The sequence below is a fragment of the Amphiprion ocellaris genome, chromosome 8 (genome assembly GCF_022539595.1).
Source record: "Amphiprion ocellaris isolate individual 3 ecotype Okinawa chromosome 8, ASM2253959v1, whole genome shotgun sequence".
NCBI lineage: Eukaryota > Metazoa > Chordata > Actinopteri > Pomacentridae > Amphiprion > Amphiprion ocellaris.
Window position 1 is genome coordinate 10,401,455 of NC_072773.1, and position 27,587 is coordinate 10,429,041.

The 27,587-nt window shown below is 38.8% G+C and overlaps 1 protein-coding gene across 3 annotated transcripts in view; it reads left to right on the top strand.

Annotated features, from left to right (window-relative positions):
- The first annotated feature begins 1,308 nt into the window (after positions 1-1,308).
- cep104 (centrosomal protein 104) overlaps positions 1,309-27,587 on the top strand; it is a 39,280-nt gene continuing 13,001 nt past the window's right edge. Inside the window, exons 1-16 of one of the 3 annotated variants that reach the window (XM_035950973.2) lie at positions 1,309-1,535; positions 5,157-5,283; positions 5,469-5,642; positions 5,810-5,948; positions 7,588-7,650; positions 10,905-10,981; positions 11,404-11,572; positions 13,680-13,835; positions 13,959-14,186; positions 15,177-15,392; positions 15,882-16,049; positions 16,836-17,009; positions 21,582-21,758; positions 25,223-25,423; positions 26,354-26,449; positions 26,726-26,813. In XM_035950973.2, coding sequence (XP_035806866.2) covers positions 5,171-5,283; positions 5,469-5,642; positions 5,810-5,948; positions 7,588-7,650; positions 10,905-10,981; positions 11,404-11,572; positions 13,680-13,835; positions 13,959-14,186; positions 15,177-15,392; positions 15,882-16,049; positions 16,836-17,009; positions 21,582-21,758; positions 25,223-25,423; positions 26,354-26,449; positions 26,726-26,813 — 2,239 coding nt within the window. In that variant the 5' untranslated portion in view covers positions 1,309-1,535; positions 5,157-5,170. The remainder of the gene's footprint in view (positions 1,536-5,156; positions 5,284-5,468; positions 5,643-5,809; positions 5,949-7,587; positions 7,651-10,904; positions 10,982-11,403; positions 11,573-13,679; positions 13,836-13,958; positions 14,187-15,176; positions 15,393-15,881; positions 16,050-16,835; positions 17,010-21,581; positions 21,759-25,222; positions 25,424-26,353; positions 26,450-26,725; positions 26,814-27,587) is intronic. The other 2 variants (XM_023276260.3, XM_055013275.1) reach the window with 2 other exon arrangements.

Here is a 27,587-nt window from a genome sequence, read left to right on the forward strand (position 1 = left end):
CTTTTTTTTTTAAAGTACAAAAATAAATCGATATAAACTGAATCAATAATCTCAACATCAAAAATGTGCATTTTTACAAATCATAATTAGTTTTCTTTTTACAACGTTTGACCATTAAATTACACAATTATTTTACTTTATTTAAATCAGAAAAAGAAATGATTTTTTTTGCTATTTGTCTTTATTTGACAGAAAAATATGCATATTAAAGATTTAAAATTACAGAAAATAACAACTAAAATCACAAATCAGTATTGATTTACACGTCTGTATTTTTATAAATAGAAATTCATTCTTTCACAAGTTGTCGCAAGATTACACTGTTTTTCTGTATTTGTAACAGCTAAAAATGTAATTAAATTACAGATATCTACCATTATTTTCACAGTTTTTGAACATTACAATATTGTGCTGTTTTTTTTTTTTTTTTTTTAGCTTTTTTTTCTTACATATTTTTTTTCAGGCAGCCGGGATCAGTCTGCACAGCCAACTACATCGACTCCTAAAATGTGTCAACATCAATGTTTAAAAAATAAAAAAGTTACTTAAAGTGAATTTTTATAACTGCTTTTCTTGTGTATCACTGTGTAATTGTGTGAGTTTTTGGCTCCATTCACTGGTCAGCTGCAGTCAGTGCTACAGTTTAGAAAGTGGACTCAGCAACAAAGTGTAAATATTTCCAAAGATTGAAGGATTTTACATAATGGAAATACCTTAAACTTTTGCAGACCAAAAAGGCAGTTAGTAGACTGTGCAGAGTCTGAATGGGAGATTGCAGCAGCACAATGCACAAACACCTGAAGACAAACACACAGGTCTGTTTACTTCTCTCCTGCTCTTTGTGCTCACATGTACCACATTTTAATACAGCCAAATTCTCAATAAAGCAATTTTATTTGCGTATTTAACTGTTGTCAGAAAAAGTGTATAAAAAATGACTTTGCTCATTAGGACTACATGTCAACCAGTAGCCACTTCCAAGCCACAGCTCCTGATCTTACAAGCATGTTGTCATTTGACAAACTCACTAAACACACGGGTTTAAGACTACCGCTTTCCAGTTGATTTGGCTACTACCAAAGTCAGAGAACAGTTACAGAATAAGATGGGAAGGAGTTGATTTAGCTGTCCCGTGCTTTTTCACTTTGTAAAGTGGTTAAGATAGAAACTTCTTATGCCTTTATTCTGGAGAGCAGATTTTGCTTGTTGTGGTATTGTGGCTGTTTGCTTACCCGGAAGAAGCACAGACTGCGGAAGAAGTTGAGAAAAATACTTCTTTAAACGTTTGTGTGTGTTAATTGATGCGAACATCATTTTAAAATATACGTACAAATACATACAACCAAATGCGTGTCTCAGCGCAATGCTGCTTTAAACGTAACTGCTTTAAAAACTACAAATAAAACTACACGGACCACAATCCATTGAGGCTGACTACGATTTTACATCTGCGCATGTCTGCGATGATTGTTGTCAGCGGTGGTTATGGAGATGAGATGGGACTACGAGCTGTCAACGCAACTGTAACATTCGTGGTAAGATATCTTTGAAATATACGCAAGAAAGCACATATTTACTCTAATATGTACAATGCCAAAATATAGCACATAAAGAATGACAGTTGTCCGTCATTTGTCGGATTTTCGCCCGTCAGACTCCTTCTAGAAAACAGGTAGTGAAGACTACGTGAGGTTAGCTATGCTGGTTGATAGAATAGTCAACGGTTAGCTAATGCCCCCCACCCGGCTTCAACATGTTCGAGTTAGCAAGAAGGGCTTCTCTGTTGTGCTCAGAAAGGTTGTGTAGTTGTATGGAGAACCACATGCGAAACTACATGCAGTAAACTGGCCGTTAAATATTTTCCATGTGCAGCCTACACTTCTGTAGAACTATAGAAGTTAAACCCCTCAGCAGATTTTTAAGCCTCTTGCAGTCGGCACAGTTACAGCCTCAGACATACGTATGTACATTCAGTACACATAAAATGCAGTTGTTTGCCTTGATGGTATTCTTCTTTGTTGATATTGTTTTCTATTTAATTGTTAATTAAAATTAATTATTGCTGTTTATTTGCTAACTAGTTCCATAAACATAATTTGGTCCAAATAGGTGTAGCAATATTACATAATTTTATCTGCATTAGTAAATATTCATTATTTCTTCTTGTTGTTAGCAGTTTATATGGATGACATACTGTGAGAAAATATTCTCAAGAAGCAATTGGATAAAATTTTCATTTAGTCATAATATAAACTTGAGTTTCATTAGTGCTGTCCAGAGATGATATTCAGACCTTAACACATTTGGGTTTTAACACACAGCCCAGAAATCTTTAGATTTTACCCGCATTTGTGCCTTTTTCAATGTATTTTCAGATCAAATTAACATAAAATGTGAGACAGTGTCTCAAAGAAAGTTCATCCCGCTTTCTTTCTATGTATAGCTTGTGTGCCACATTAATATCATTTGAGTGCACGGTAAGATTTATAAAGCTATATATGTAACGATATGCCCTGGAAACACTTGTTGCATGATGAATTTATTGTGACAGTAATTTCAGTGAGCGACCCTTTAAATAGTTTAGGAGAAGGAGTGCAGCTGCTGATGATCTCGCATTAAGTTCCATAACACAATGCCCCAAATGAATCACTAATAATAATCTGAACAAATCTGCTGACTGTAGAGCTGACAAAAACACTGAAAAATCATCTCATAACCTTATGATAACTTATCTAACAATAGTAACTTATATTACACCAACAAGATAAGAGATAAGACAAGCCTTTATTCATCGCACAGTGGGGGACTTTTCAGTGTTACAGCAGCAAAAGATGGAGTACAAAAATAAAAACAAACAAAATATATTCAAGTACTAGTTATATAAATAGTAGTATTGCACGTATGTGGTATTGTACAGATTCTTTTATGAGTAGAAATACTTACAGAAGTATTAATATTGCACAGATTGTATGTAAGTAGAAAAATACCGATATAGCACATGTATATGTAAAAAAAGAAAAAGATATTGCAAAGCATATGTAAAAGTACAAAATATTTGTCATTCACAGACTGTGTCAATAGTTTACCAAGAGAGTATGACAGTTTTTTGCTGAGCGGCCTACTAATCCATCTAATCTAACTAATATAACGACAGCAGGAAGGAAGGACCTGCAGTGTCTCTGTCACACAACATGGGTGAAGCAGTCTGTCACTGAAGGAGCTGCCCAGTGATTTTAAAGTGTCCTGCAGGGGGTGGGAAGTGTCTTCCCTGATAGACAAAAGCTTTGTCATCATCCTCCTGTCTCCCATCACCTTCACCGGATCAAGTGGGCATCCCAGGACAGAGCTGGGTTTCTTAACCAGTTGGTTCAGTGTCTTCCTGTTTGCTACAGAAATGCTGCTGCTCTAGCAGACCACATCATAGAAGTTGGCTGATACCATCACAGAGTCAAAAAAGGACCTCAGGAGATAAAATGTGTTTTCATTTCTACCTGTTGTCATATTTTGTTAGTTACTTTAATAATTACGCTCTGTATGTCAATATGGGAAGCATTCATACACATGATAGTATCGCTGTTGCAAATATCCTGTTGTGAGACAGAAAAACCATGTTACTTAAACACTTACATCACAGAAAAATACTTTGACTTTGGTACACAAATGAGACTTTTATACAAAGTAAAATTAATTACAAGTAAATTAATTTTGGCAGTGTGTTTTACCTCCACTGTGTTTCACAGATGAGCTTGTATGTTTGGGATCATGAGCAGATCCTTTCTTTCTTTCTCCAAACTTTAGCCTTTCCATCACTTTGGTAAAAGTTCATCTTTGTCTCATCAGTCCATAAAATTTTGTCCCAGAATTTCTAAGGCTCATCTCTGTACTGTTTGTCAAATTCCGGCCTGGCCTTCTTAGTCTTCTTGCTAATGAGTGGTTTGCGCCTTCTGTACTTTAGTTCATGAAGTCTTCTGTCAACAGTAGATTGTGAGACATTCACTCCTGCCCTCTAGAGGTTGTTGCTGTTGTCACTAACAGTTGTTTTAGGGTCTTTCTTTACAGCTCTCACAATGTTTCTGTCTTCAACGGCTGCTGTTTTCCTTAGTCTACCCGCTGGACGTCTGTTACTTAATCCACCAGTGGTTTCTTTCTTCTTCAGGACATTCCAAATAGTTGTACTCCCTACAGCCAGTGTTTGTGTGACGGCTCTGATTGATTTTCCATCTTCTCTCAACTTTACAATTGCTTGTTTTTCACTCATAGACAGCCTGCTGGTTTTCATGTTGGTTACACTTCCAACTATAGATGCCATCTGCACAGGCAAAATCCAAATCTGAAACTGAATGTAGACATGGAGTGCTATTTATTGTTTGAATAATAATGTAACAGGACACATTAGTTCAACAAAATACACCTGTCAGTAACATGTTCCAATACTTTTACTCACATGAAAAATGGGAGGGTTGAAACAAAAGGTGCTATTTTCTAAACTGTGTATCAGATCCGGATGGAAAGACCTGGAAATAAAAGCTGAAATGTTGATCTCTTGTCTCATATTCATCGTTTTATGTCAAACCCGTGTTTTCAGTCTACAGCAAAAATAAAGGAACTGACATCACTGTTCCACTACTTTTGGAGGCGAGTGTATATCATATTATTTTCAAGGATTTTAACGGATAATTGAAATATTAATATTCTTATATTTTTTCTTTGCTTTTCATAAAACCTTTGGGGCCTCAGATGCTTAGGTCTAATAATACCACTAATATACACCTTTTTCACTTTTCCCCTGCTCAATTTTGACAAATATACACATTTGCTTCCATAAGCTTTTCAGAAAAACAATTAAAAATTCTCATTTGTTAAACACAAGCACCGATACAAGAACACTGCCTAAAAATGTAGTCTTTGGTTGGTAAAAACTGACATTAAGTGCCAATTTATAGTCGTTAGTCTTGTGCAAGCGTTGTGGTGTGGACACATTTAGGGAGATTTGGTACAGATTCAGATTGTCATGAATACATTTTGGACAGTCCAGACCTGTGACATAAAGAAATCTATTGTGTTTGCATTCACTGTCTCTATTTGAATGTCTTCATATGTTCAAATGTAAAACTTAAATATAGATTTAAAAAAAAATCTTGTTTATGTTTTGTTAGTATCCATCACAGGGATGCCCAGGAAGACAGGATTCATTGTGATCAACTCTTCAAGTCATGAGGACAACTTTAGTGCCAAGGAGCTCATGGTCCATGCACCCACCATCAATGGCTGGAGATCCAGCAGGTACATGAACATGATGCCTTGCTTTTAAGACATCATTTCTGGCAGGTCTTAAAACAATAATACTGTATTTTCAAATCTGAAACATAAAATTGATGTCTGTTGTTCTTGTAAGTTTTCTCAGGTTTTTTAAATCTGTCCTTTCCTCTTCAACCAACTCAAGCTTCTGTTTATCAAATATTCTGCAGACTGTGCTCCTACCCTCAGCATATCACCCTCCAGCTGGTGGAGAGAAGTAGGGTCAGAAAGCTGCAGCTGCTTGCTCACCAGTATCTCATCCCAGCCAAGGTTGAGTTTCATATTGGAGACACTCTTCCCGAAACCAGCCCTCCAGGATTCCCTGGGCAGCTTCGGAGACTTGGGTGAGACAACAGATTCAGCCAGGCTCATTTTTGAAACCCTTTTGTGTATTTCAACACTGGTAATTCAAGATGGTTTACAAAATTGAGATGCAGTAACATGCACTGACATAATCATATGCCGTTCTTTGTAGCAAAGATAATCTTAAATATGAACATTCTCACCCCAGGTATGTGTCTTTGTCGGACAATGAGAAGACAGGTTTCAAAGCTCGGGAGCTGAAGTCCGTCCATGTAGATGCCATTGGAACTTACCTGAGAATCACCTTCCATAGAAACCATGTCAACCGTTACAATCACTATGATCAGGTACTCTGTTAGATGGTAGCGATGCACCAACACCACGGTTTTACTGTGTTTTCTGTTTTGTCTGGTAAGATGTGATACTGCTATAGGTTGAGAGCAATTTGGTTTGTGTGTTTTTGTTTTGTGATTAAGATTATTACTTTAAGGAGTACAGTAAATATGTCTGTCAGATAGATTACATTTAAACCATTAACAATTTTAACACCATTTTAGCGTTATTTAAGTAGGCAGGTAAGGCAAGACCAGTCAAGTTTATTTATATAGCACAGTTCATACACAAGACAATTCAAAGTGCTTTACAATGACAAAGAGATTAATTACAACAATGATTTAAAAGGAAGACATTCAAAGCATGTGTTAAAATCATAGAAATAAAACATAATTTAAGCAATAAAATCAACATGAAATTTTATGAGAATAAAAATGAACAAATTAAAACTAAGATAAAAAGAGATAAAATTAAATCAGTTTAAAAGTTACAGTGCAGTGTTAAGAGTAACAGTGCAGTGCTGATATTAAGGCAGTCATGAATCAAAGGCAACAGTAAATAAATAAGTCTTTAACCTTGATTTTAAGGAACTGAGAATTTTAGCAGAATTTTTTCCTGGATGTTTGTTCCAGATATGTGGAGCATAACAACTGAAAGCTGCATCTCCATTTTTGGTTCTGACTCTGGGGACAGGGAGCAGACCTGTACCAGCAATCTGGATGGTTCATATGGTGAAAGGTTGTCAGTGACATACTTTCACCCTAAAGCATTCAGAGCTTTATAAACCAGCTAAGGTATTTTAAAGTCGATCCTCTGAGAGACCGGAAGCAAGTGCAAAGACCTCAAAACTGGAGTGATGTAATCAACTTTTTTAGTCTTGGCGAGAACTCTAGCAGCAGTATTCTGGATCAGCAACAGTTGTTTCATGGACTTTTTAAAGTTCATGTAGACACTGTTTAATCACTAATGCTTTATGTGATTTATTTCTCATGTCTGAGGATTAATTTGCTGATATCATGTTGCCTGTTTATTCTTAACTTCACAGACTTTATTTGCATTAGTGCTGAAATTATTGGTCACATTATTGACAGAAACAGGCAGTACATTTCTTCTTATTTAGGCAATGAATCAGTCAGTCATCAACCAATCAGAAGACAATTGCTATTATGAAACATTTCCAAAAACTGCTGGGAAAATGTAGTTTTTAACAAATGTTTCCCACACAGTTTTAAGTATTGCATTCGTTCAGGGCTGTTTTCTGGTTCAGATGAATATAGGTCTGCTGTATAACGAGTATTTACAGCTGCAGGAGACCAAATGTAGATTTGACTCTAAATAAACTTTCGTATTTTTATATGCTCATAATGGTCACCTTGTGCAATAATGCGTGTTTTTCCTGTGTATATTAGTCTATGCTAGTAAGATCAGTTCTTTGTCTTAGTTTTTTCATGGGATTGGTTGGCAATAAGTAAAGATTATCTCCAGCTTTGCTCCTCAGGCTGTGATCAAATAGATCCACTATCAACTTCCCAATGCTCACCATCACGTGCATTGATTTTACTTTTTTTTTTTAATTTTAGTTTTTCAGTTTTCTCTCACAGTTCTGTTTGAATCAACTACCTCACTATCATCAACATCTGTTTATAATTTCAGGTTGCTTTGGTTGCCATTAATGTTCTGGGAGATTCTTTGGATGGCAATGCCTTTAACACAATAGTAAGTGAGCGCTCTCTTCACCTGCCATGCATTGCTGAATTTACATCTCCACAGCAGTAGGTGGTGATGTTGTGCTGTGGTTTTGTGAGACATTGCTTTGTCATCAGTCACTCAAAATAGGATTGACTGATATTTCATCATACATCTATACACACTGAACCCGCTGTGACAGTTGAATTTTTTTATTGTTGGGATGGGTTTTGCTCTGTGCAGACTTACACATATTTTTAATTTTAAAAAAATGCCACTAATGGGAATGAACAAACTGTGTATGCGTGTGTGTGTGTGTGTCTGTGTGTGTGTGTGTAAAAGTGTATATATATGTGTCAGGCATGTAGTAATGAGACACAAAGGGAGGGCAGTATGTAATCAAACAGGAGCCCTTTAGTTAGTCAGTGTAATCAGATAGTCCTGCAGATAGACAGCTCCTGGAGGAGTGAGAACACCTTAAAATACACACACACACGCACACAGACAGAGAGACGGAAAGACACGGACACACACCCGCACAGATTCCAGTGAACAGGCTGTGCATTGTTGGTCCACTAATCCGACTCTGAGCACCTCCATCACAGCAGTGATCTTGCCTGGAGGGTCGGCTAGATCCTGTTCTCCTATACCTGCTCTATTGGTGGAAGTTGTGTTTCTCCTGTGGAAGGATACTGTGGTGTGAATACAGACAGAAAGCTTAGCTGTTTGCTGCTTTGAAAGGCTGTTTTACCCAAATTATAAGACAAAATTATTACTTTCTGTTTGGTAATGCCAAATCACTGACTGATTTTCTATTTTGAGGTTACGCTCACGTCACTGAATTTTTTGGTGTTCACACATTGCTGTTTTCAGTGGCAGTGCAACAGACTTACATTGCAGCAGACATTTTAACTTGGCATTGCACAAGAAGAACATTTGTTACTAATAACATTCACAATGGCTCTCCTTCATATATAGCCCCAGGTACATTGTAACAGTGAGCCAGCATGGCGACACACAGTCATGCCAAAATTGAAGCTTTCAATTAAAATTCAACCATCATTAATTTAATCTTTAACGAGTGTGGTTTTGCAGCAACAGCAACAAACAATGCTTCTAAAACTAACTATAAAAGATTATTTTCAAAAAGAGAAGGAAAGATTTTATAAAGAAAAGAAAAGAACAACACAATATACCATACATACAAGACAGTTGATATTGCACATTCAGGTTTTGGCAGTGTTAAGTGCATTTACAGCTTTTGGGTAAAAACAGTTTTTTAGTCTGTTTGTCCATGTATGTATTGTTCTGAAGCGTCTGTCTGAAGGCGGCAGTTCAAACAGAGTGTGTCCGAAGTGCTTCTGTGCAGCTGGGAAACCACACACAGATGCAATAGGTCATTATGCTCTCTATGGAGCAGTGGTAGAAGGACACAAGAACTTTTTGTGTGATTCTTCCTGAGACTCTCTCCCCTGATGCGAAGGGGTTAGATGTCTGTTTATTTCTTCCTAAAGTCTGTAATTAGCTCCTTGGTTTTGGTGGTGTTAAAGACCAGGTTGGTCTGCGTGGTGCACAGACAGCTGTTTCACCTCCTCATGATAAGCAGTCTGATCTCCTCCAGAGATGAGCCCCACTACGGTGGTGTCATCTGCAAATGTAATGATGCTGTTGCTGGGGTGGGCAAGGATGCAGTCGTGGGTATACATGGTGGATAGCAGGGGGCTCAGCACACAGCCTGGTGGGGAGCCGGTGCTGAGACTGAGTGCTGAGGAGATGTGAGGGCTTATTCTTACCCTCTGCGAGTGATCTGAGAGGAAATCTTTGATCTAGAGACAGAAAGAGTTAGAAAATCCCACGTCCATGAGTTTGGTCATCGCGGAGTTGAAGTCCACAAAGAGCAGCCTAGCCTAGCTCCCCCGATGCTCTAGCTGGGTCAGGGCAGTGTGGAGAGTTGTGGCCACAGTGGACCTATTAGCTCTGTAGGCAAACTGGTGTGTGTCAGATGTGGGTGGGAGGCTGGAGATGATGTGAGTCTAAATCACAAACACTTCATTATGACACAAGTAAGTGCCACTGGACGGTAATTATTCAGGTAGCTGATGGTGGTCTGTTGTGGCAATGAAACTATGGTTGAAGACTTCAGGCAGGGTGGGATGTGGACTTTGATAGGGATTGGTTGAAGATCTTGGTTAAGACCCCAGCCAGCTGGTCAGATCATTCCTTCAGAATCGATCCAGAGGCGGCATCAGGAGCTGCAGCCTTCCTTGGGTTTACCGCCCTCAGTGTGTGCCTCACCTCAAGTTCCTCCACCATGGAAATGTCGCTGCTGGCAAAAAAGTGGTCCAGTTCCATTGCCATCGATGCATCACCGTCCATGGCTGAGATGCTGCTGGATTTGTAGCTGGTGATGTGCCGAACCACCTGGCTCATCTGCCTTGTATTGTTGCAGTGGAAGTAGTCCTCAATCTTCCTACTGTAAGCAACCTTGGCCTCTCTTCAGGTTTGCCCTCGCAGCACTGTAAATTGCCCCATTTGCCCTGTCAAAGCAACATCCGCATGAACACCAGGATGCAAGATTTTGAAACAGAACATTGCATTGTAATGAGTTGATCAATGTTGACTTCGCTTGTCAGTGGTTTTAATATGGTTCATTGATGTGGCTGATAGGTGTATATGAAATAGTGACATTTGAAAACATATTTGGCTGTCTTTTTCTTCTCATTGAAAGAAGTATAACACCATACTGTATGATTGGAGTGTACAGCATTGTTCTTGTTCCTTGTTCCCACTGATTAATTGCCAAAAGAAAGAGGCCTTCTTCTCTACAAGGAAGTTTGTAAGAATGATCTCATTGGTAGACACTGTTTTCTGTTTAGATAATGATTAGCATTCAAGATAATAGTAGTTTTCACAGCGGATTACAACACTGCAAGCCTCTGTATGCAGCTGTAGCCTGAAGAGATTGATTAATGGTTAGGTGTGTGTGTCTGTTTGTATGTGTGTGTAGGTGTGTGTGTGTGTGTGTGTGTGTGTGTGTCTGTCTGTGTGCGTGTTTTCTTGCCTTACTGCCATTGCAAGGTCCAGGCACTTTATGGTGACATTTGGTCAGATCCACACTTTTGTAAGAATAAGAACCAGAGTGATGGTTGGTTTCAGGCTAGGGTAGGGGGTGAAGTTGAAGTTCTCCTGAAAGCTAATGGGATTAAAAAAACAATAGTCCTGAGCACAGTAATACTAGCGGATATATACACGTGTGTTTAATTTGTCCATCTGTTTACCCCCAGCCAAGCAGAGAGCAGCTGATCGAACACTACCTCAATAGTACCCAGCTGGAAGTCGCCTTGGACACGACCTTCATGGGGTGAGACTAGGCCATTGAACTCTGGTTTCTTTGTCTTGTGACAATAACATTGTTCAACAAAGTCATTTTGTCTGGAAGATAACCAATAAGGCATTTAAGGTCACATGCATTTGAAGACAAAGCAGGTGGTGGCCAGTGCAAAGAAAAAACACATTTCAGTTTTTTTTTAAAATACATCAACCCCCAAGGGATGGTTAACTTCAGGGTCTCACTCCTTGGGGGCAGTTAGTGTTTTTCTCCTTTTGTCAGGAATTGCACAACAATCAGCCCATTTAACTAATAATGACATGTATTCTGGGACTGGCCTTACCTCAGATTAATTAAAAAATTGTCAGTTTTCTGTACTAAAGTGTTTCAAAAGTATAACAATCCCAAGACATTAATGTTTCAAATGCTGTCTTTGCATCCTGTCTTGTACCCAGTAAATGTGAGTCCATATCCCCCTTGGATGACCTGGCCTTTGATATGTACCAGGACCCGGAAGTTGCCCACATCATTCGCCTCCTGGACCAAAAGAAGCAGGACATGGTCCGGCAGGAGAAATTTGAGCAGGCTAAGAATCTGAAGCAGGCCGTCGCTGACCTACAGAAGGTAGTTGCTAGGAAGCAGACTGGCTGGCTGCAATTAATTTACACCAAATATTTTTTTTCAAAAGAATATTCATCATGCCAACACACTGTTGGACTTCAGGTTTAGTATTCAGCCATGACAGTTGCACTGCAGTGTTTACAGGGCTTGAGGAATGTCCCTTTGCTACAGTGCAAACAAGTAGTACGTAAGCACACTTGAAGCATTTTTTTAAACAAAAGGTAGTACTAAGATCTTTGTTTGTGATATTCAACCCCATTCTGGACTCCCCATTGCAATGTTTGACTAAATTTCTTCCACTTTTCTTAAAGCAAACTTTCAAATGACATACTTAGAATACACATTGACTGGTTTCAACTTTAATACTAGGAAATTATGTTTTATTGTGTTATAGAAATGATAAAAATCAACATGGCCTCATCTACCTATTGCTAGTCATAACATGTTTTCCCACGAATATCAATTTTGTGTGTGTGTTTGTTTTTAGATCTGTCTATTTAATTTCACCACTGTCTGTAACAGTAGTTGTTAAGCATTGTTCAGATTCCTGTCACTGACCGTCTTTGTATACAGTGTTACCATGCACACCATGAATTCTTAATAAGCTCAACAGCTGCAGTAAGGGTACATGGGTACTTCTTTTACAACTCCCAACCACAAGCCCATCTGTAACCAGACACATTCTGGCACCTTGTTAGCAAGACATATTAGCATCATGGACAAAGCAGTAGCAAGGGTAGTCATGTTGAAAATCCCTTGTCACTGCTGCCTCAGGATGTCAGAGGATGTTTTTTTATGTTACATGATATCTGAAAATGCATGACAGAGAGAAGACAGGATAGAAGAGGGTATCTCTCCCACTTTGCACTGAGCAAGTTTTCTTAGCAAGAGGACTTTTAAAGTGAGGTTCAGAAATCAGAAGGAACTACATGTGGGAAATCCTTGCTATAAACTGAATTAAAGCTGCCCAATAGATTACACCGGTTGTTTTGTCCAAAAGAAAACACTTGCAAGGCATTGCGAGTTGAGACTGTGTTGGTTGGCACCTGGTTAGCCACTTAATTCAGCTTAATGGAATTTCCTCACACAGAAATTACGCATCTGACTTACTGGAAGTTGTTTTTAAATTTCCATCTTGTAAATCTCAATGATTCATGTGGCAGTCTTACTTTTGTTGCACCAGAGCTGCACTATTGTGCAGGGCACAACTGCCCATGTCAAGTCTCAAGTCAATCCTCAAAGCAGCTCCAGTGACAGTTTAAGTATGAATCTTTTTTGTGTTTTTGGCCATTGTTTCTGTAACGATTCTGCAGTAAAACAACACTGTACTAAACAAAGTAATTGCTCAGATCTGGTGTCATCAGTACATTTAAGTCAAACGCAGCCAAAAATAAGAGCACTAAGATGATCACATAGGTTGGTTGATTGAAGTGACTTCATTTGAAATGCTGAAATGTTAGCAATAATGAAAAATTGTGCACATGTTCATCATTTCATTGTTATCCTTCTTTCCTCTTAAATTAAATTTGGCTAACAGATTGTGTAAAACCTGTTTGGTCCCATTAGTGCTGTCTTTTACCCATCAAGTTTTAGTGATGCAGTACTATTTTGGTAACTCCATCACATTTCACAATCTTAGCAATTAACAGTTTGCAGTTAAAATGGTGACTGCAATGTTAGTATTACAGATAGTTATAAGAAATAAGATAAAAGTTGTAACATATTGTAGTAATCTTGCAAAAAGACAAATAGACCAAGAAACAACAGCAAAAACAAGACCAGAGCTTATCAAACTGTTAAAAACCAGGACCAAAATCACCTCCTGTGTATTGTACGTACTTAATTTTGTGAACTAAAAATAATGACTTATGATTCCGAGTGCTGTAAATTTATCAGTTGGAACTGTACTCTCACCTAAAAGATGCAAAATGAAAAACGAGCCAGTAAGCATCCCATATACTTATAGTCAATACAGACACAATCTGACATAAATAAAAGACATCATGAGCCTCATAAACTGCTCCCATGCTTACCTGTCTAAACATGTTGTGTAAGCTCACCATGTACCTGCAAGGCTGCCTTTATCTCTCCTTCTCTTGGGCTCTTCCAGGTGGGCGAGCGTTTGGCTCGATATGATGTGGAGAAGCGATGTGCCATCGAAAAGGAAGATTATGACCTGGCCAAGAAGAAGAAGGAGGTTATGGAGGAGTATAGGAGGAGTGTCTACCAGCAGCTGGAAGTCCACAACCTGCTGGACATGACAACGGTCAGCTGCCAATCTTTAATAACGCTTCATCTATGCAGTAATGACAGAGGGACCGTTTGTGTGACACAACAGACTTTTTGTACCTAAATTGAATACTGTTCTGTCTTTCCACCTAACCACTAGATCACAAGAGCCACAGACTCATCCCTGGCTCAGCATCCTTCCCCTCTTCTGCCTTCTCCAGGTCATCCTTCAGTTCCCATCAAGGCCCTTGTGTCTACAGACACATTCAGGAAGGGGAAAAAAAGTGACACTCATCAAAATCTGCTGTCAACCACAGAAACAGTTGTGCCCAAACGTAGCAACCTACCTGACACACCTTGCACCACTGCTGTTGTACCCAAGATTGATGTAAGCATCTCATTTTATCAAAAGTTGTTCACACATTACCACAGTTTTAAAACATGTGAAACATGTCCAATCCCAGTAGACTCTTAATGGCCAATTCATGCTTTCTGTGTCAGTGTGTGCAGGCCGATAAGAGGACTGCAGGCGCAGCTCTGTACACACTATAGTAAAGGCCATTTCAGTCTGTACGTGGCCAGTTGCATTTCCCCTCATGTCAAACACAAAAAAACCCCACACAAGTAATAGCTTGTTCAATGCCTGTTTGTGCCGACTCAATGGACAACCCGGTGTTTTCTCAGCATTCATCAGCTGCAGACAGCTATACCTGTAGCTTGTTCACCTTACATGCGTTCCTGTATTGTTGTAAAAGCAAGCTGGTTCACTGTTGCACCTTTAGAACATGTCTCCTCACTAAACATCTATAGTGTTGGAGCCCTGAGCACACAGGGAGATTATGACCAGCAGGGGCTTTTGTGCTTTACTCACTATCTACTAAGACAGGCCCCACTACAGGTTTAGGTTTCACTATTTAATTAAAAGCGTGCAACAGTTGGCTGACTCCAGCGGCTGCCAACCTGGCCTCAAGGCAGGGCTTTGAGCCTTGTACTAGGCAGCAGTGCCAGTTGGCCCAGGGGTACAGGCAACAGTGCTCACCGGCTAGTTTGTATAGATGGGGTTAAATGTTCATTGTCATCCTGATGTTGAATGATTGACTTATGTGGTGATCAGATGCTGATAAGAGTTAGTGAAAAGAACAAAGGCAGAGGTTTTTTTTTTAAAGAAATGGACATCCATTCAAGGCTTGAAAATGTATATCATTTGTCTTTGAACTTTTGAACTGAGAGATCTCTAGAAAATGTAAAATTTGTATGAAACATATATATACCAGCATTAAAAACTGTGGCAAGGAAATAAAATAAATGTAGAAATTATTTATTAGTTTTTATATAAATAAGTATAAAATGATGTGAATGTTTTTGTTTGTGGTGAAAGGTTACCAGATTGCCTTATGATGAGAGGCCGCTGCCAGCCCTTCAGAGGAAAGATCAGCTAGTGGAGGCCATCCAGAGCCCTGCAGAGGAGCACTCCCACAAATGTGATGTGCAGAGGTCTCCACACAGCCCTGAAATGAGTGGTGAGCCAGAGCCCCTGACAGAGAAGGCCCAGAGAGAGGCTGGCCTTCCAATAGAGGTCTATGGAGAAAGCCTGGTAAGAAAAAGTAAAGCTGGAACACTTCTTTGCTGTCCCATAGGATATCTTCTAGCATGTGTTTGTCTTCACCACTGCAATTGTTTTAACTAAGTAGTGCCAAAAATAATTTTATAAAGAGTGTAATATGTCAGTTAGCCCTAAGTTCCTATAGGTGCCTATAGCAAAGTAACCACAATTGTATATCTTAACATTAACCATTAACATGCAACAAAGGTCAAACAACTGGGATGCATACTGTGGATGTTGCGCTAATGTGACATGCTCTTTAACTGTAAGGCTACTCAGTGTCTTAACCTTTAAAGGATCCTTGTGAAAAAAATATTTAAATTTATGATCTCTGAATATATGGGTTTGTAGTATGTGGTTGATACACATTCCGTACTATATACACAAATCTCTATTTTTATCTGCTCTAATACCCACATATCTAATATGTGTAATGTATTTGCAACCCCTTGGCTATTTTTTCCCTAAACACTTTTCTAGGTGGCTGGGGCATATTCTAAAACCTGGTGCTACAGAGAGGATGCTCTGCAGGCTGTGTGCAGGAAGCTTTCAGAGGTGTCACCCAACACCCCCAAGGAGGAGCTGAGAAACATGATAAGAGCTTCAGTCTTCTTAGTCAAGAAGGCCCTCCTGGATAAAGTCACATCTGTGAGTCATTTTCTCAAAAAGAAAGTTGTGAAAAGCATCCATGTTACAAACTACAGGATGTGTTTACTTTGTCACTGTCAAAGTCTTTTATATATCATATTCTCTGAATTCCTGTTTCAATCAGAACTAACATCCATGTTATAAAAACATAAAATCACGCTCACACATGCACACTTTTAACAGTGTTTCCTCTGTATCACATGCAACCCCAGTTCTCTCTCCCAGAGCTGCCTTCTTTAAACCAACAGTTTTGACAAGCATCGCCTTGTTATCCCTCTCTGAGAGTAGCTTACAGCTTATATAGTAGTGAAAAGGGTTGTGCGGCAGTAATTTGAGGGATTTATTTTCCTAGCCACATTGATACACAGAATGCTCCAGTAAGATGTTAATTTACTGCTCTGCAAATGTGCTTCAGTCAGTCAAGTTAAATACACTTGTGTGTTTGTCATATCCATCATCTTAATCTACCCGGTAAACACAAAATTCCACTAATATTGATAATGTACTGCTAATTTAATTAACCTGCATTTTTGTTGGCATCTTTGCTTCCCACTGTTAAATGGTTGACTGTCTAGCTTGTAATGAGTACAAAAAAAAACAAACAAAAACAAAACAAACGCTTACTCTGGTAAACCCCTTATTTACAATTACTGATTTCCACACTTTGCAGCCAACTCAATGTAAGCATTACTAAGTCTTTATTTTCATTCCTCCGTTTTTATTCTTTTTTAAAATTCCTTATATTCTCTAAGCTTTGAGCTTAACTTCAACTGTCTCTTCCCTTAGGTTTTCCACGCCTCACTGAAGCTGCTGCGGCTAATGCTGAGCCAGTTGATCCCGGGTCTGGGGCTGGGCCGGGCCGAAGTGACCCACTGCTTAGAGCAGACATGTCCTAACCTGCTAGCCAGGACTGGAGACTCTGCCTGCCGCCTCCGAGCTACAGCAGCTTCCTTCATACTGGTAATGTAATACATTAACATATTTATTTTAGTACCACTGAATATGGTAATGTGGAAAATGAAATTAAACTCCGGTCACGTTATATAAAAATACAGTTATACAATAATAACCCCTATCCCTATAATCCCTAGTCAATGACAAGCCTGTACAAGGGTGAAACAGTTACCAAAACAGCCAGACAGAAACCAAAGCAGTACAACTGTGCACCAATAAAACTAAAAATTACAATGGTACAGTGACATGACAATATATATACCTCTTTACAGTGACCTGGTTTTCTGCATTAATTGTTCATAAAATGTGATTTGATTTTCATTAAAATCACTTCCAGACTCAGTTTTTAACTGGACAAATGGTAGACACTTTTGTGGTATGAGAAAGACTTTGCTATAGATCACACTTTGTGGAATGATGCATAAGTGAATGCCAAATCCTTCGTAACTCCAAGCGTCGAATCATCAAACTAATTTTAATGTAAGACAAAGAGGACCCAAGAAAACACAAAATGCAGTTTTAAATGAAGATTAAATTTTTTAAAGGAAAAATGCTGTTCAGCCAATATTGCCCTATATGAAAAAGTAATTGTCCTGTTAGTTACCAATCTACCAAATTACCAAATTAATTTGGTAATTGGGTTCAATCTCACCAGCCACACTCACATGATTACTGCTGGGCTTGTTGAACCTAAACATCACTAAATAGAACCTGTCTGGTATTGTGAAGTAGCTAAAGGGTCTCAAAATGCAGCACATGATGCCATGTTCTAAAAAGATTCAATAACTGATGTGAAACAAAGTCTTTGACATGTATCAGTCTGGAAAAGGTCACAAAGGCTTTGCTAAGGCTCTGGGACTTCAGAGAACCACAGTGAGAAACATTATCCACAAATGGAGGAACCATGGAACAGTGGTGAACCTTCCCAGGAGTGGCTGGCCTGTCAATATACACTACCATCCAAAAGTTTTAGAACGCCCCAATTTTCCCATTTTTAAAATTGAAATTCAAATAATTCAAGTCCAATTAATAGCTTGAAATGGTACAAAGGTAAGTGGTGAACTGCCAGAGGTTTTAAAAAGGTTGCTTTCTGACTGACCATTTCATGAAACAGCTTGCAAAGTATTAGAGTACTGCTGGCTTTTGCTGGACTAGCAGCACATTCTTGGCAGATAAAGCTATTATCCTTGGCAAGGACAATTCCATAATATAATTATGCAATCAAAATTTGAAATCTTTGATTCATCATGCAGGATTTTTGTACGCTGTCAAGTAGGAGAAAGGATGGTTCCTCAGTGTGTGACATCAACTGTCAAACATGGAGGAGGAAGAGTGATGGTCTGGGGCTGTTTTGCTGGATCCAGTGTTGGTGACTTGTACAGAGTGAGAGATACCCTGAAACAAAAAGGCTACCACAGCATTCTGCAGCACCATGCAGTACCCTCTGGTATGTTCCTAGTTGGTCAGTGGTTCATCCTACAGCAAGATAATGACCCAAAACATCAGTCCAAGCTCTGCCAGAACTACCTTAGGAAAAAAAGAACAAGATGGAAAGTTTGAAAACATGGAGTGGCAGCACAGTCTCCAGACTTAAACCCCATGGAGCTGGTTTGGGATAAACTGGACAGAAGAGTGAAAGCAAAGCAACCTACAGATGCCACACATTTATGGGAACCTCTGCAACAGAGTTGGGAAGAACTTTCTGAAGAATATTTGATTTCCATTGTGGAAAGAATGCCAGGAGTGTGTTCAGCTGTTGTATCTGCCAAAGGTGTCTACTTTGATGAGTCAAAAGTTTAGAATATATTTTGGTTTCTACATTGATTTCTTTTTAACTTAATTTATTTTGTTGTTGTATGCTTTCATTTAAGAGTAGAATGAGACATTAACATGCATACTTTCCAAAAAAAATAAAAAATGGAAAAATTGGGGTGTTCTAAAACTTTTGACTGGTAGTGTATATAAATGTGAAAACACTTTGTAATTATAGACCAGGTGTTTTAGCTTTAAATATATTGGTTTGTCAATGTTTTATAAAAACTATAACCTGTGCTAAACAGGTTGTGCCAAAGATTAATTCCTACTTCAAGAAATTAATCAATAACCCTGATATGGGTGTGACCTGTGAATAACATTTGCAGTAGATCAATGCACATATACTTCACAAGCTCTGAAACACACACCTGTAGGACAAAATGACTGTCGATTTGTATGCTAACTGGAATTTTATGTGCACGTACACACAGATGATATCTGTGATTAAACTAAGCATGCTTTGTTACTTATAAATGACATCAGGCAAATGGACAGCACCAATGTGTGTTAATCAGTAATCAGATAGGTTCCTTGTTGACACACCCCACCGTAAGTAAACAGAATACCAATGTTGAGCATGTTAGTTTTTTCAGATAGAAGACAGGAAACTTCTTTCAGTTAAAGTTGTTTATTCTGCGATGCCAAGTAGCTTGATATCAAGGACCATTACTGTTCAGAGGACAATTGTTAACAAAAGGTTAATCTGTAGTCGTCTTCCTAGGAATGGATGAAATTCACAGTATACAGAGTGTATTTATAAAAATGGGTAACAATCTTATTGGTCAAAAATTGATGGAGAGGAACCGTATTGAACTCAGCCCTCTTTTTGTTGATGCACAGTCATGTCCTTAGCCTCTTGGCACACGATCCCTCCAATCAGAAGATCCCGGATACTGTAATTGAGACCCTCCCCATTATGATTCATATGTTTCTGGACTGTTCCCTTCTCCCGTAACTGCTGTTCTCTATCTCAGTCATATATTATCACTGCTTCTAGTTGGCACACCAACTCCAGTCATCAGTATTTTATCAGTTCGTAAACACAGCAGTTGTTCTCACAAGAAGCCTTCAGGACCTGGGGTGGCCTTCAGTACTAAATGAGTGTGTGAGAACGTGCAGTGTGCGTTCATGTATGTATGTGTCAGCAATGAGTCACCATTGGTTTATCCCAGTTCACACAGCATGGGATAATGTTCGAGACCCTCCTGTCTTACATGGGTTTATTTATTTATTTTATTTAACTTTCATTTTACCAGGTAAGTTAGTTCAGAACTAGTTATCATTTTCAATAACGACCCGGTCAACACAACTCTTGTTATTAGCACTTAAGCAATGTGTAAATCAGTATTATGCCAGCAGTATGTTTAATAGAAATAATAACAGTAATAAATCCTAACACCAACATGTGCAAAACTCAGTCCAGCTTTCAGGCAGAAAGATTGCCCTTGTTTGCATGGCGCTGTCATTGGTCTATCTGTATATTTTTGGGTTGAGGCAGTTTCATGGGAATATGCTACTTCACTTCCCTGAAACAAGGCGGTTCTTCCAAAAAACACAAGCCACAGACATTGTAACTTCCCAACTATGAGAGAGTTGTGGGTCTCCCTAGGGAGACTGAGCTCATTTGGGTGAGCATGTGCAGAAAGAGAACTGATGTTTACGAAGTCAAGATTGGAAAAAAAAAATATTAAACAGCCTCCCCCAAATGTCCTTTGTTGATAGAATTATAACACCAGCATTGTTAAACTGGACAAGATCAGTGCTTTATTTTCTGCAACACACCTAATCCTTCAGTCCCAAAATCAAGGTAGTATTTGGGGCATTGTAGAAAACAGGGATGACAAACAACAAAGTTCCCAGCAAGATTTGAAGTGGATATGTTGCTGTTTAGGTGCATATATCTTAACCTTGCTAGGTATCGTGGTTGAGCATCCACTGCTCACCTGGTTGGGTGCTAGATTGACAGTTGCATTCAAATACAAAAAATGCATGCTTTACTGCCTGCTTGATAGACAGGATGAGCAAGCAGGTGTCCTCGAGTGTTATCATGTTTGGTAACAGCCTTCAAAAAGTGTCATGTTGTAGTCACACCAGCTTCCCAGAATGCCTCTGTGAAACTGGTAACTGGAACAGAGCCACTAGTACAGCTTCAAAGCAGTAGAGCTGGTGTTTGTTATTTGTGCAGTGTAGTGGCTTTCCTATGTACTGCTGAGTGAGAGCAAAAAGTGTTTCTGGGCTGCTGGACGCAGAGATGACATCTACCGTTTAAGCGCACTTTGTGAGCTCTGTGGCATTTAACTCAGTCATGGGTGTGTGGTGTTGAGCAAGAAAGGGAGGATGTCCATTAGCTCAGTAGCTTATACTTCGGGATTCTGGGTTGTGTTTAGAGCTCCATTCAAGGAATGACTGAATGCCTCTGTATGTCCAAAACAAATCACTTTTTGAGTTTGTCCCGCATTTCCAACATACATTCCACTCCCCTGATGAGGCTAAACTGACAAACAACAGAAAGAGGGTTTTCAAAGAGCCTTCTTCCATCTTACTGTAATTGTACACTTGCATTTTCTGTCATGACTTGTCTCTTTGCCAGAAGCATGTGTTGAGTGATAAATTAGAATGTGTGGTATCACACAAATATAAATTGTCACAGGCTTACAGCACACTATATTATTTCATTTCAACGTAGAAGTCTACAAACACATCACCTGATTTCAACCCTATAAATTTCAAAATCCTTTCCCCTCTCTCGTGTCTCCCATTTAGGAAATTGCTGTTTTGAAGGATGTGCAGGCCTTGCAGATAATCCCTGGTGAGCTGGTGAAGCCCTTCAAACCTAACTTTCCATCTCGTTTGGCTCAGAGTCGGGCTGAGATGCTGGAGAAACTACTGGCTGAACTGGGTACAGACAACTCTGGCTTCACCTTGGAAAATGTTATGATGGTAAGGGATCCAAAGCATACTAAATTAATCTATTCATACTTTTAGTTGTGATGTTTCCTTTGTTATTTTGAGTTAAGTCTGATCAGGTTGAGAATAATTTCATTATCTTCAGAATTCAATGCTTTTTGTTTGCCTCAGAAACCAAATTTACACTCCAAAAATTAAATAGTATAGCATTTGATAGCCTCGGCTGCTGTAATTTATGTAAAATCTTGAAAAAATGCGTTTAACTTTGATTTTTACTGTTTACTCTAAGGCTCTTGGTATTCTCTTGCTGACACAAATATGGAAGAGTGCAGACACCATGGATGCATAGTTGATCTTATTGCATTCTAGTCTACTTGAAGTCTGCTCACAGGATATTTGTCATACATGAACAGCAGGTCGGCATCTATGTATTTTGTGAATATGCACTACAAATCATATCAAATGATCATTGCAGTTTTCCAATGCATGCGCACTTGGTGCCCTTAGAGCATAATGACAACAACATTGGAAGTCACAGTCTTGTGTCCTCCCTCTAATGATGAATTTAAGTCATTCAGATGCTAGGCTAGGCCCTTACAAATTCATGGATGGGGTGTGTATAAAACTAGACATTTGGGGCCACACTGTCTAAAGTTGGTTAGCGATTCTTTTCTTACATGCCAAAAGTATTCATGACAACATAATAAACATTTCAGAGGATGTTTTGGCTATAAAATCCCCCACAAATCTTAAAACTAAATCTGTTTACTAAAAATGAACAACCATCAAGAAATCCAAAGTTGTTCAAATCAATCCAACTGGACTTTAAGAAGGTTCCTTGAAGACGTTTCACCTCTCATCCAAGAGGCTTCTTCAGTTCTAACCATCAAGAAATGCCCCAGGTATCACACATCACTGTGTTTCAGCTGTTAACAACTGCAGTTTTTTGGCAGTGCTTCAACTTCACTGTCATACGCTTTCCAGTCTGGAAATAAAAACTACAACATGATAGGACATGTACTGTATAAGATACACACAGTATGATGCCTGTGTTATTGTACTTTTAAAGTAAGCTGATTTTCAGTTACATTTGGTTTTGCAAATAGTGTGATTTACTGGAGGGGAGCAGTCCCTCCCTGGCTTTCTATTGCAATTCAGTTTAGCTCAATAAACTGTCAGTAAGTTTTGGTCAGCTGAGTCAGTGTTGTCACCACTGCCGCCCACTGTAATGTCTTCCGCACTTGTTTGGTTTCCAGCAATGACCTAATATCACCGGGTGCAAACTGTCTAACTGTCGACCTAGTCAGTCAGGCCAACAAGCTGTCCTGTCCTCCCTTCTCTATTTTACAACCGGTCTTCCTCCCATCCCCCCATTTAGCCCACCCCTTGACTCTACTTGGCTTTTATCAGTAAGAACAAATTGTTAGGTTTGTCCTCTAAATTTCTCCCCCTTTTGAAGCCAGAAACACACAGGTGGCACTGTGTGACCTGAGTTTGCATGTTTTGGCATGCTTGTGCAGCGCCTGACCCCTTTGTATTGGATGCCTCGTGTTTGCTTGGAAAACATTTTCAGTCTGGATTGAGATGTGGCAGGAGGACTGTGCTTTGTTCCACTGCCTGCCTTCTCTCCTGAGTGTCACATTAAACAGTTTGATGATAAATATATGAGACACAAGGTTTAAACTGAAATTCAGCTTCTCTACAAAATTAATTATCAATTATTTTGTTATTTTGAAAATCCTTTTTAGAGATACCTTATAAACCACTGTGCTAATTGCAAAAAAAAAATAGGTCTAGTTTACCCACCAGCTTAGGAAATCCTTTTTAACTGTGTGACACTTTATCAGCCACCAGAGCAACTACAACATAGATACGCTAACTTGAGCTATCGGGACATATCCCCAAGGCTCTTAAAACATGTTGGATCCTTGATTTGTCTCCCTGTGGATGTCTAAAACCAAACCAAAAAAAATGCTTTGACCTAGTCTAACTCTAACCCTAACCCTGGAAAAAGCAATATATATTTTACTTAGAACTGAAGGAGTGTTCAGGATGGCTCACAGTGAACACCTCAACTAAAATCTTCCCTGCTGGGTTTTTTTTTTTTTTTTTTTTTTTTTTGGCTCTTTAGGCTCATGTGACTGTCCCTCTCGATAGCTCAACAGTGTTAGCTCAGCTATGGTTTAAACATTTTTCTTTTTTTCTTGTGCTGTTACCTGGGTGATCTGCTCTGAGGCGGGAGCCAGCGTGTAAAAAGGGGGTGATTGAGTTTCCTGCATTAAAATGAGAGGTGGTCGGTAGAGACAACAGAGAATAATGGCAGGCTGTCCCTAAGCTTGTTGAGGGAGGGATTGGTGGCCTTTGTACACAGTTTACCTCTGGATGTTAATGTTCTCCATGGATGGGACAGCCTTTGTGTTCTGACTCTTTTTTACAAAGATTATGTTTCTCTTATGTCATTATATTATTAGATTCTTTTTACGTCATGATATCCACTTCTCTGAAAGGACTTTCTCAACATTGCGGCTGTTTTGCACTTGAAATTATCCTGAAAATATAGCAAATATTGCTTCATTAATATCTAAATTTTGTAAGTTAAAAACAAGGACTAAATATCTTCTGTTGTAAGGCAAGATTTTGTAATGGCAACTTTCAAACACAGAAGCAATTCAACTGCTTTTCAAAGGCTTAGCAAAGCTTATTCAAACAACAAAAAATTTCATACAGTTATAGAGTATCAAGTAACAGTAAATAAAGAGAGCATTATAGCAATCCAACACAATGTACATCTCTGTTGTCGACTGTTTGCTAAACCTCTAACGTCCGAGGTATACATTCTTCGAGCATGTCAGGAACCTATTTTTGCCCGAGCCTGTGAATGGATTTTGACAGTTAAAACGCAGCAGCACTTTAAAATCTATTCTGTGACTAACTGGATGTCAGTGCAAGGGTTTAGAATAGTAGTAATGTGTTCACTCCTTCTAGTTCTTCTTAGAAAACAAGAATAGACACTAGAATATGACCATAAGGTACGCCATATGTCATGAAGTACATTTACAAGCACCCAAGACACAATTTACTCAAAAAGATCGGGTTATACATGAAATCACACAAGGAATTGTCATGCACTGTAATAACCTAGTTACAGCAAGATTTAGTAGGACAGTAATCAGATTTCAGATAGTTTCCTCTTGGCTCACATATGAATATATAATAGGAAAATATGAACTGTACTTTAAATTAAATTCATTTTGAATATACTGATACAAGGGGTGTAATAATCTTTTCATATGGTTAGTTTGCAGTAATACACACTTTCTTTGACATTCACAAGAGCATGGATCAAAAGTGGATTGGAAACCTGTAGTGGCATGGCCAAGAGATTAATTTAGTCTAAGATGCACAACCCTGATTGCTAATTTTCCTAACATTTCTGAAAACAGGTTACTGTGAAACCCTGACTGTAATATCTAGCTGTTCGTGTTGTTCTTTGTCAGTTCTGTACAGCAGCATTGGAGCACAGTGCATCAAGGGTTCGAGAGCTAGCAGTGCGCATCATCTTATCTATGTACCAGCAGCACAGAAATGCTGCTCTTAGCTACCTTCCACCCAACGATGCTGCGGTACCAAAGAAATTCCTCTACAAAACCCTCTTTGATGGCTTTGCCAAGATTGACGGAAAGCTTGTGGAGACCCAGGCAAGTGTTTTTTTTTTTGTCTTCACTGCAATTCAGTGACTCTTTTATACTTGATGTCTTTGTCACTCAGTTAAGAGTATTACAGATACCTGAAGTTTCCATTTTCTATATGCCACAAAATTGTCTGCTTCAAGCTGCCAGACCATGGCTGTGTTCACATTGTGCATTTTTTTTTTCAAACATTGTTGTCAGGGAGAAGCAGCTGGTAGGTGGAGAGTGAAACTGTGTTTGAGTGAAACAAAGCAAAATGGGAGCTCTCTGAAAAGCTGAAACTTCCAGTTGAGCTTTTTAGAAGAATCTATGTGTTTTTGTTTTTTTGTTTTTTGGCTTTTTTTAAGCTGATGGTAACAAGGAAAGGAAGCGAGGTTCATGTTGCACAGATACCAGTTTGCCCATACCAAAGCCAGCACAGACAGTATTATCTTGCTTTTAGTCGTCCCATGCCAGATCCACAAATGTGTTTGTTCAAGGTATAATATAGATAGTGTCCTTTCAATACTGTCACATCATCACCTGTTGTACCGCAACAAACCTGGCATTTTTGTATTTGTTCATCACACAATATGGTAAAGTTTATCCTTGTGCTTTACGAATGTAATCCCAATATACCCAGTAAATAAGATTTAATATTGTTTTACCATAATGTGTGCGACTCAATCAGTAACCAACTTTATTTTTCTTTTGGACATTATGTCTGCCTATTACATAATGGCAGTAATAATAATACAGCTGCACTGTAGCTACAACAACCTGCAAAGCTTTGTTCCTGTGCAAATTTAAAAGAAGATAGCTGTGAAACAAAAGACGACGTAGCAAACAAGAAATGAGATGATGCCAGAATATTATATACTATTATAGAGTATAGAAAAGAGACCATACTGTGACAGTAAATCTGACAAATAGGTTAATGGCATTTCACTTGTTATCCAGACTTTGAAGAAGGGCGGTGGTCAGCAGGATGGGCAAAAGGAGAAGGAGGAAATCCACTCTCTTCAGGAGCAGCTGGCTGCCTTGAAAGAGATCACAGTAGGTGGAGCTGTCATCGTTCTGCAATTACATCACCTCTCCATAACATTTACATATTTGCATTCATGACCTCACACAGACTTGGTTGAATTTTTAGTCAGTAGGTGGTCACGCATCTATTTATTCAAAAATACTGTGCATATACACACTGGCACATTTTATCTACATTGTAATTCCACTGTTTATACCAAACTAGCTGTCTGACTAGACAAGTTGTGTTATTTCATCTCTTTTTGGAACTGACATCTATTCCTAATTTTCTGTCTACTTGTAAAGGAGAGAGGGAATGAAAGCACCAAAGGACAAATGGCAAAAAAAGAACTTCATGAAGCTGAGAAGGAGTCCCATAAAGCTGCCAAAGCAAGTATGTACACATATTCACACTGGAAGAATCAGAGAACATACAACTCAGTTCCTACTCATGCCAGTATGTAATGTACTACCAGAGCTGATAAGGACTGCCTAAAACACAAAAGGATGTTGCTTTATGGTGCAAAACCATAATGATGTGCTGATATAATCTTTTCAGACTGGCAAGCTGTAGGTCTACTGCCTTTCAAATGTAATGTGTTTATATGCAAGTGGAAAATGTGAAAGGGTGCTCTGGCCATGCCTTGTGACATGAATGGAGAGCCATTTTTTTAGTGCAATTTAGATTTCATGGCATTGAGATGTAAAATCCCCCAAATTATGAACCATTTTAACAGGAGCAAGGAGCTCTACACATCTGCCTTTGTCTTCAGTTGCCAAGTAACAGTGCTCTCAAGAGTTTAACCAGTTCAGCTCCAAGCAGGGTAATTATTTTAGCAGTTCAGTGGCAGAAAGCAAGCTCCCTATCAAAGGTATAATGTTTTAGACTGATGCAGTCATCTGGCAGCACAGCAGTGGCAATGTTAGCATTTACTTGCTTGCAACTTTAGAGTATGCAACAGAACTGAGTACACCCCTGTGCAACATCACTTAAATGACAAATGATTATAAATTGCATCATCTCTCAAAAATTGCATTACTTAGCAGTCGGGTATTTGCTCTTATGAATGAAAATAAATGATAAATAAATGAATAATAATGAATTAATAAATGAAAAAACAGTTTAAATTCACTGTTTTAAAAATATAAGTCCCACAATCACAACTAA